Genomic DNA, 10,449 nt, shown 5'->3' with positions numbered 1-10,449 from the left:
TCTCTTCTGCTCTACCCTCTATCTTTTTTATCACCGTTTACTATCATCTAAAATTACCCGAATAGGCGGCTTGTATCTTTCAAAAATCGCGCAATCTGAGTGGCTGGGACTTACGTCATAGTATTCTGCGTTCGTTTAAATATGGCAGCATGAAATGTAAACAAACAATTCCAAAAGTAGTTACTACCCAGCAGATTTATTTGTAACTAAAAATGCAGTGAAAGCATGATTATATTCACTTGTATGTTGTTCGATTTATAGTTTGATCAAATCTGATTCGTTCAATTTGCTAAATACGGCAAACCCGGATACTATCCCATATAGTAATTCTGCCTATAACTCAGGTAATCATTGCATGTATTTGTGACAAAATAATAGAATACCGTCATGCTTCAAATACACGCCCTTGGGCAATATTAAAATTTTTGAATTTTTTTTGGGCGTCTTTTCAAGAGGATAAACGGAAAAAAGCAAGGGAATCCGACAAACACTCGCGTTAACGATTTCAGAGATGACCTTATGACATTTCGTTTCACAAAACAGAAAACCAACGAAGCAGTATTCTTTCTACATAAAAAAAGCCACGGAATCTGCTGCAATAAAGTTTGAAAACTCAAGGGAAACTTTTAACACGAAAACAAAAAATCTACAGAGTTTAACGTTGTTCGAATCAAAACAATTTTTAAGCAATTTTTTTTGCAATGTTATAAATAACATACTTTGATAACAAACACAAATGGTAGCAAATCAGAATATTTAGCTGTTTTTAACCTGAATTAAAAATAGTTCTTTTTGACAGATTTAAAATTAGCGTCTGACATGTAAACCAAAGAAGCAGTGCGAATAGCCATTTGTTGGGCAGGGTGACAATTTTTGCAACAAGTCTTTTGTTTCTCGTATTTAAAACCAAATTGTCTTAACAAAACCTTTTTGAGACAGCCAGACCTCCACAGTAGTCTTTAACTGATCGATCAATTAACGTCGGATACCATTCGTCGCCAAGTATGTTGGATCACCTCGATTCACACGGATATTTAACACATTAAGAACAGAATAGATCTTTGTCTTGTAATCTACAACGTGCAACTTCAAACATATAATATAAAAATACGGTAACCGGTTTCTATATACAGGATACCATTGCGACCTGCTCTGCCGATTTCTTGAATTTAAATCTTTAAACTTGATGGTGGTCCAACATATATGATATTTCTTATATCAGGGACACCAACACCCATTGCCAGGGCAGTAGTTGCAAAAATAACTCTTAGACAGGATTGTGGAAACTCTATTTCTTCTAAATTATCACTTTTATAGTTTCTGTTGTTAAGGGATGAAATTGAGCATATAGTTTGGTTCTTAGAATTATTTTATTTTCATAATATGGTTTTTTCAACTATTTTTTTAAATAGCTAATATGAGTACCCAAATATTTCTGACCAAGTATATAATTGTTAACGGATAAGAAGCTCTTAATAATTTCTGTAATTTTTTGGCATTTCGTCTAAGCATTTCTTTATAGCATTCAGTACCACAATTGTGAGGATAGTCTTTTTACTCTCAGGTCAAGTAAGCTCCTCCATCGATAAGCAAGCAATAGCACTCATGCATCATTGGATTCAATTTAGGAGAGTTTCTAAACCAAGTTTTATAGCATCTATTTTTCCTGAGGACAATCAACCTTTTTCATTAACTTCGCTTCCTTTTTTTGTTGTCATCTCATTGAAAAACTTGATAATCCAATCCAATTGCAATGGCTTTAGGGTTTTCAACCTCAGCGTTATCTCTGCTGCTCTGATGCAACTTTATCAGCTAATTGTTTTGTGACCTCTCCTGAATACCATTCGCTGAGCTTCCGCTTCGAAATTTTCCGCAATATCCGTTGACAATAAGGTCCGATGGCTGGAATATTTTGCCATAATCTTCCGAACGTTCACGATTAAAATGTTGTGATATTTCTTGACAATATCTTAAGTCATTTGAAAAGTGAATACATCCATTACCATAAATGTTTTTTGCTCTTTTGGTAATGCAATTTGCTTCTTTCGTTAACAACGTATGGAATAATAATCTCATCAAGGAACTTCAAATTATCTTCGGTATTTAAATAGTGACTAAGATTGGCGCTCAACCTGTAGGATTTTGGAAAGGAAACTTTTGGAATCGGCATACATAAGTGGGATAGTCAAGAACATACCAGCTAAAGGCAAAAGTTCCGGTAATCATCCTCTGATCATTACTCCCTTCGATTGTCACTGATGTAGCACCGCGTCACACAGCCTCGCTTACTCTGTACAAACATTGCAAGCCATCTCAAATAGGTTGGAGATTGCTTGCAATGTTATATTTAAAATTGAGTTACTTTGATAAATCTTAAGCTGGCAGGAAAATACCTGGACCTCGTCAAGAAAAAATATACCGAGCTAAAAGATGAGGAAATACTGGACTGCTTTGTAACAAATATTGACTCAGAATCTATCCGTCTCCCGAAAGGCTTTAATCGAGGGCAAAAGGCAGAAAAAAGAAAAGTTGTTCATCAAAACAAGCAGACTAAAAAAAATGACATAAGAATGATGCTAGATGTTTTTAGTAAAATAAGCTCAAGCTAAAATCAAGGACAGAATGAAAAAATTACTTATAAATAGATTAAAACGGGCTTTCATTCTTTCATGTAAATTTTTCAAGGAAAGTATGTAAAATATTTTGTGAAAAGAAAAAAAAGATTGTTACATAAGTTTTTAATTCCCACCCTCAAGCCTAATTTTTCCGGTTACCTAAAACTTTTGCGAATTGAAAGAAAATAACAAATTTTTGCAAACATAAACTTTCGCAACTTAGGCTAAAAATCACGAAAGTTTCTGTTCGCGAAAGTTTCTTCCCCTAAAGTAACCAAATGTTTTTTAGGAAAGTGTAGTTGGTTCAACCTTAGTTACCTAGCTGGATCTTATTGTATAAAGTGGATGTAAAGATTTTAATAATGTTCCTTCTACAAAAGAACTTCTGGATGACATGCAGACAGATGAATGTCATCTTTCTGCACAATATTTTTTCAGTAAAATCCTCACGGTCAACATTGTTGTCAATGTTGAAATAATTTCCTATGCTCCTCTTTCTTTTCATATGTCAACCTTTCCAGTAAAACATTTTTTTGGTCCTCAATGGTTAAATTAAGGGGGCTAACCACAATTACAATATTAGCAACTGATATAACATAAACTTTCCATATCAAGTAGTCAAGACAACAAGAGCATTGAACCCATTAATTATATCATTCACATTTTAGCACATTTTATTCTTGTTCAAGGTAAGTTGTTTATGTCTTTTAAGTTTAAAACGTAAGAATCAACGCAGCATTTTTCTTACACGCGGCAGTAAAACGCTGCTTCTCGATAATCTACAAGTGTTGTGTAGTAAATGTTTGGATAGGTAAGACCTTTTTCAAACATAACCATGAGAAATGGTTATTTTCATTAGCTCCAACCAGTGCTTCTTTCTTAAACGCCCTTCCAATATGAAAAAGTGAAAATTATTCCCGGGGACAAGGTTGACCTGAGGCTAAAATATGCGCTTTTGAAAACTCGAGTTTGGTGTAAAAGATAAATAATATTTCGTCAAAAGTGATCTTACGTTTGCTTTTTCTATTGCTTACCTCACTGGTAAAAATTCTGGCTCGGTGACTTAAATTTTTATCACCCAACATTTTTTTGCCGACATAAACCATTAATCGCGAATTAATTCTTGCGAAACTTTCTTCATCAAAAAAAACCTATGATTACTTTTTTAAAAAAATTAAATCTCGAAGCAACGCCTAATCACGCTCAGACAGTATTTAAGCAGTCATTATTTTACACTTGTTGATGTAGAACGTTTCATTGGATGTATAAAAGTGCTCTCGCAGGGATGTGTGTATTGTTACAAAAACTTTTTAAGCAGCATCCATTTCCAGCAGTAAATATTGGCAACTCTGTACACACTGCTGGTTCACACCCAACACCAAGCCAAGTATCTGTCCAAGTGTCCTGTGTCCACCCTTTACCGATATTGTTGGCCAGTACACCAAGACGAACGCTCGTAACTTCCCCTTCAATATTAAAACCTTGAACTACGATTTTAGATTGAAGGAAAGAATTTGGGATTAACTCCCTCCAGTCTTTTTCTTTAGCCGTTGTTCTTTTTACGTTAGTTTTGTTTACTGTTGTGAAAAGCTGCTGCAAGGAGTCAAATTCCTCGTCAAATTTAATGTAGTTTGTCCGTGATTCGACGGTCATACCCAAGCAAATCGAGGAGAAGGGCATGGTTGAAAATGCTTTAAACTTTGCTTCAGTTTCGAGAGGATTGGATAAACTTTGTTTCATATTATACACGGCGTCGTTTGTCCAAAACAGCGAGTAGTATTCGAATGTCGCCTAAAAATAATGTTGGAAAACATTTCTTTCGTTCTAGCTAAATAAAATGCCTCAGGGAAAGAAATTATTTGTCAAAAAAATATTGAGGAATTTGGATTTGCTAATAAGACCTCGAGAAATGTGCAAAAATGGGGAGAAAATTTTTACATGTTTTGTTTGGAAGAATATAGTGTTTTCTCGTTTCAACATGAATATTCTTAACTTTGGGCAAAAATTATCCTAAAAGATCTGCGAATGCAAACTGGTGTAAACATCACCTATAAGCCGCTGTTTAAGCAACTGAGACACAGAAAACTAGATTCTGTGAGAAAAATACTACAAACGAAACAGGAGAAAATACACTTTACAACAATGATAGGATACAAGTTTATCTATGCTGTTTTTTATATTCCATATAGAATGCAAAATTTCAAGATGAACATATTTTTCATCTTGAATTAGAATATATTTTTACAAAAAGCGTGGGTTAGATTGCGAATACTGACATCATACGGCTATTACTTCGCTTATTCTTTATGAAAGAAAATGAATATTATGCTAAATTTACAAAAGAATTGCAAAGGAGACTGGGAAAAGATAAAAGTGAGTTAAGATATTGCAATTAAGAGGTAATTTATTATTTTCGCTCTTCAAAAATTATTTATTACGTATTCTTTCCTCCCATGGTTCGTTTGTCACGTGCTTAATGCAAACACCTTTTTTTCTAAAATGTCATCACATTAGAATTTTTCGCGAATGAAAAAAATTTGCTTTGCTACTTTCAAATACTGGAAACACAACACTGTTAAAAGAAAATGATAATTCTCTCCTTTTTGTGAAAATAAATATGGGCGAATAAATATTTTTTTCATTAACAACTCACTCAAAATCTAGATATTGTAAGTTTTATTTTTTGGATTTTCATTTCTTTTGTTTTGTCTATTTTCGTAACAAATAAATTTTTTGTTGCCTGTGCCTATATTTTTCCAAAATTAAAATTGCTTTATAATTTTTTAAATCCAGTTCAGTTGCTTATAATTCAAACGAGTTGCTCACCTGTTCGCCATCGACATTCATTGCTAATGTCCATCCTCCAGATCCACATTTTCCCAAACTTTCCATGTTGCAGTAATGCCATCCAATATCTACCAAAAAATACACAGCACTTTTTGTTTCGCCATTAGAATATGCTTCTTTGCAGCTGTGGTATGCTGAAATAAAAGAGAAGAAAATTGCAAATGCTTTTTATGAGAAGAAGATTTCGCGGAATGAATTTTTAGAGACGAGAATAGCATGCCAAGAGCAAGATTTAGGATTTTTAAGTAATGGGAAATTTGCCTAAATAAAAAATTACTTTCACAATTTATTCTCTGAAAATATATTAAAATAGGCTTTTCGCGAATTTTTATTTATTCTGAATTTATCTTTATTGATTAAGGTTTTGCTTAGTAATTGTCAATCAGCTCTCAAAACTTCTTTGAATAAATAATTGTTAACGCCTTTCTCGCAAAAAAACATGAAATGATAATTCTCGAAAGTTATTTCTTCATTAAAATTATAAATTTTAAAGTAGCTATTCGCGAAAGTTTTTTCCCTTGATATCGTGAAATTTTACTCGCGAAAGTTTCTTCATTTAAAATACTCACGATAAACGCTAATTTTGTCAAGAAATTCCATATTTCCTTCATTTTGCTCTTTCATCACAAACCCCTTGTCATCTTCTTTCTTAGCATGCTTTCCTAATAGCAAGCATTCCCCAATTCTTTCTTGATCATACAACTCAAATCCTACAGAATCACAATCTGTATGAAGATTGCAACGATGTAAACATTGAATCTCTGTAACATCCTCCACCGTCTTTAGAATCACTAAATTTTCGCGCCCTTTTTGTGAAATGGACCTGCGAAAGTTGCCTGTGTGTCTCTTCTCATGAACATTTTTTTCGGCTGCATTAGCCAGAGCGAAACAGCTGACTAAAATAATAAGCACAGACATTTTGAAGCAATGTTGAAATTGATTATTTTTAGGTGCATGTGACCGCTTCATTGACAACAGCAAGTTCTGTACATCATGAAATTAATTCTCCTTAAACAGGATAAAGTTGTGATGTTTAAATTATTTATTACACATATTTTAAAGAAATCAAATAAAATTAGTTTTCATTACAACGGGAAAGTTTTGGTGCTTTAAATATTAATTTTATGTTCTTTAAAAGAAATCAAATAATAATAAATATTAAAAAATAATTTAAAGAGTCTTTTTTATTTGAATATCATCGAGGCAGGCGACGATAATGCGTTTTATCTCTGAACTAATAATTAATACATAACTCTGCGTCTGTTTACTTCATTTAAAATGTCGCGTGAGCACGTATGATCTCGTGCATCATCTGGAATTTTTCAAATTTTACGTGTTTTTTTACATACACCTTACACGTCTTCTTACAAGAACGTTTAACCTCGCCCCCAAGGACTTGTGGCCCCTGAGCGGTTATGGCCCGAAGTCGCCAATAATTTCTCTGCTATGAAATTCATTAAAAAGCAAAATGCCCTGGGAACGAAGTTGAGAACGTTGTGTTGTTGATTTTGTTTAGCCTTTTTCATAATTTCTGTTTTTCCGAAAATAAGGAGTGGTCAGTTTTACCATAGTCACTACAGATGGTGAAGACGATTATGGGACTGTAAGAAATAACGGTGTTTGGAATTATCTTATTATCAAATCGTTCGATTATTTAGTAAAAGGAAAAGAAAACTGTTCGGAAATACAATAAGTGAAAACAGTTTGAACCTAAACTTTCCGGACAAAGTGTTTTTGGACAAAATATTATTGACGTTTTTTTAATCTAATCTTCGGACGTTTACCTCGGACGTTTATCATTTATCAAAGTCTTGAAATTTATGAAACAAGGGAAAACCGAACACATAAGGATAGAGATTTAGAGGTTATCACTCGTATTTGTTTTTTTGTGTGGAGGTTTAAAATCTATAAAAGAAGAAAAACAAGATGGCGTTATACATGGTTTTTATTTCATAAGCAAGTTTAAATTTAAAATCAGGGCTGGGATATGCTTAGAGTGTGCTTACATTATGCTTATTACTCCAGGACATTTTGTATTTTTCTGACACCAGAGCGGCAATCGCCAATCTCGCTTTGCCTTATGTGATAAAACAAAATGCTTTAAATTCTTTATAATGCATTTTTAAAGAAAAAAAAACAATTTCATTTGAGGCCATTTGGAACATTTAGAATATCTAAAATTTATTTTCTCCGAATTTTTTTGCATTCAATATGATTCTTTCTTAGTATTAAAGCTATAGAATTGCATTTTGTTCTTAACGGAATTTAGGCTGAGTACGTCATGTTTCTAAAATAGCATCGACATTTTCTTTTTCATTAAATTCTTATACAAAATAGAGAAATCAGTTGTAGTGGCATCATAAGGTGGATTTTAAGCAGTGTTGAAAACTTTTTGTATAACAGTCGGGCAGGGATGATTTTCTCTCATGTAACCACCCCGTTAGTAGATGCTACTTTTAGGTTATTTATTAAAATTTATTGTTCATTCCATCGAGATCTTATTGTTCTATGTGGGCATAAAAGAGATACATTATGATGGCATTTCTCCTGAATTAAGTGGAGCGGCGTGTTTACATGCAGTGCGCATGAATCTAACTTCAATAAGCTGACGAAGCAAATACGCATCTATGTATTAATAACAGTCCAGCTTTCGTTATTATAATTTCATTAATTTCGAATATTTATACAAGAAATAGGCCCTCCAATGTTGGAAACACTGTTATCAATGTGTGTCCTGTGTTTTAAATATATACATAAGGAATACACTGACATTGCCTAACTATTTTTATGGATTCTTTTTGAAAAATAATTCTACCACCTATCTGCCTTTGGTTTTATATGAGCTGGTGATCTATTTATATTTTCAGGTCTCAAAGTGTATATGTTGTTTTACACAGTTATCGTTGTGATCAGAAGACTTTCTATTATATTTCTATCGCCTCACCTGTGTTTTACAAATTTCTTGAGTCTCTCTTTTAAGAAAGTAAACGATATGATGTTATTATCCAGTTTACAATAATATTCATTTTTACCAACAGAAATGAATAAATGTCCGGCGCGGTAAATTTTTCACGCCCTGCATCGTGCTTGCTGGTCATAGTCTCGCGTCCCACCTTTGCGATATGCTGTGACTCAGATATCGTATTTGATAAATTAGAAGAGCAAACCTCTCTCTCCCACTCTGTTTACTGTATTAATGTAGATGGCGCCGTGATAAGTCTTATCCATAGTGCTTCTTATCTATAGTCGGATTTTGATAGAATGATATTCTATTTATTGTATGAGACGTCTGAATTTTGATCAGATCCCTTGATGATTTAAAGAGAACATGTGCAGATTTTAGACTGTCCAATCAGTCTCAATAAGCAGCTTGTATTTAAAAAAAAACGTTAAAAATATGAAATTATAATTAAATTCTGGTTAATATCTTCCCGTAAAAGTTTCTTCCTTAAGGGTAATAAAATTCCAGGATCTTTACACGTTCTTATAAAGAACAAAGTTTGTATTATTTTATAAGCAACACTTTAGAAGCAAAACGAAGCTGAAATTTATGAAAAAAGAAACCAGCTAGCCTCAAATAAACAAAATTAAACTTTAAACAACAATAACAACAACAATAACAACAACAAATTAAACATGAGGTTCTGTAATGTAAGGTTCCACATGGTGAAAGAAAAGAGCGAGGCTCGACTGAAAATTAGCGTTACTTAAGAGCGTGTAGTGTATTGTAAGATTAGTTTTGTTACAATTTTTCACGCAACTATTTAGGGTTATTATTATTATTTACCCAGGATAGCTTCTTCTGTACCTAATGGTACTGGTATATGAAGATTCTGCCAAGGGGTTACTATTCCATTGAAAGCTCCTGTTTGAGCTACGAAAGGCATGCAGGTACACATCGCTCAATGAGACAGATGCCTAAAATGTCAATCTCTCATGCGCTGAACGTTAACTAAAAAGGATCAATTTACACTTATAGTCTCAGGCATAACTCGGTCGTGTTTTGAACCCAAGACCTTCCGTAAAGGAGGTAAACACTCTAACCACAAGACCACCAATTAGTCTCAAAACGTAAAGTTCAAAGTTCAATGTTCTTATAATAAATGCGAAGTGATACGTTTTCTTAGGACCGAGGAATGTATAAGCGATTATTAAATTAAAATCCCGTATGCATTTTGTTTCAAATTAAATTTCTTAACATTTGGGCAAAAATCATCCCTAAGGAGCTGTTATTTAAGTAGCCTAATTTAACCTAGGAGATTCAACTGACACACAGACAACTTGACTTTGTGCGAGAAAATACTTCAAATAAAACCATGGTAGGATACACAAATAAAGAAACAAAAATCACACAACTTAAGATGTAACCAAAATTTCAAGATGAACATTTTCTTAGGATATTCTTAACCTCTTTTTGTCTAATTCTTAAATATTTTTACAAAGTATATTCTTATGAAAGAAAAAACTTATACATGTAGCTTCCGTGTTAAGTTAATTCGGAAATTATGTGGTTTGTTGTGAAACATATTCTCCGCATGAATGGAACAGTGGTGTGTAACTACATCAAGACTCATGCCCAATAATATTTTTTTAAAAGAAGCAAGGATGGTACAATGTATTATGTAGCTGTAATTAGGAAAGATATTTTTTGTTCTGCTGTTTCTAAAAAAGTCTTAGGAATATTTATGCGCAGAATTTGTAAGCAGTAAATAGATTCGGGACTATGTTAGAGGCATTTATATTATGTGGTAATTTTCCAGAGGAAAAGTATCCAAAGAAGTTAGTAGTGGAAATTAAACACGTAAAAAAAATTATCCAGTGAGGGGTGAGGGTGTCCTTTCACCCTTTTATTTGTCCTGTCCTCTACCACTTCTCCACTTACACCCACCCCCATCCCTAGTAATTATATTAGAACTTTTTTTTTGAAACTCAACTAAAAATACAAGAAACTGTATTTTAATTTTTATATTAATATAAACCCTGGGAA

General features: G+C 33.1%; 1 protein-coding gene across 1 annotated transcript; it reads right to left on the bottom strand.

Annotated features, from left to right (window-relative positions):
* Positions 1-2,402: 2,402 nt before the first annotated feature.
* On the bottom strand, positions 2,403-6,430 carry LOC130642070 (uncharacterized). The gene is made up of 3 exons (XM_057449141.1): positions 6,032-6,430; positions 5,442-5,596; positions 2,403-4,406 (listed from the first exon to the last, which is right to left on the bottom strand). Exons 1-3 carry the CDS (start codon positions 6,378-6,380, stop codon positions 3,870-3,872), a joined length of 1,041 nt encoding a protein of 346 aa, XP_057305124.1. The 5' UTR covers positions 6,381-6,430; the 3' UTR covers positions 2,403-3,869.
* Between the last annotated feature and the right edge of the window lie 4,019 nt (positions 6,431-10,449).

This window comes from Hydractinia symbiolongicarpus, chromosome 4 (assembly GCF_029227915.1).
Source record: "Hydractinia symbiolongicarpus strain clone_291-10 chromosome 4, HSymV2.1, whole genome shotgun sequence".
Lineage (NCBI taxonomy): Eukaryota > Metazoa > Cnidaria > Hydrozoa > Anthoathecata > Hydractiniidae > Hydractinia > Hydractinia symbiolongicarpus.
This window is presented reverse-complemented; position numbering and strand designations above follow the sequence as displayed.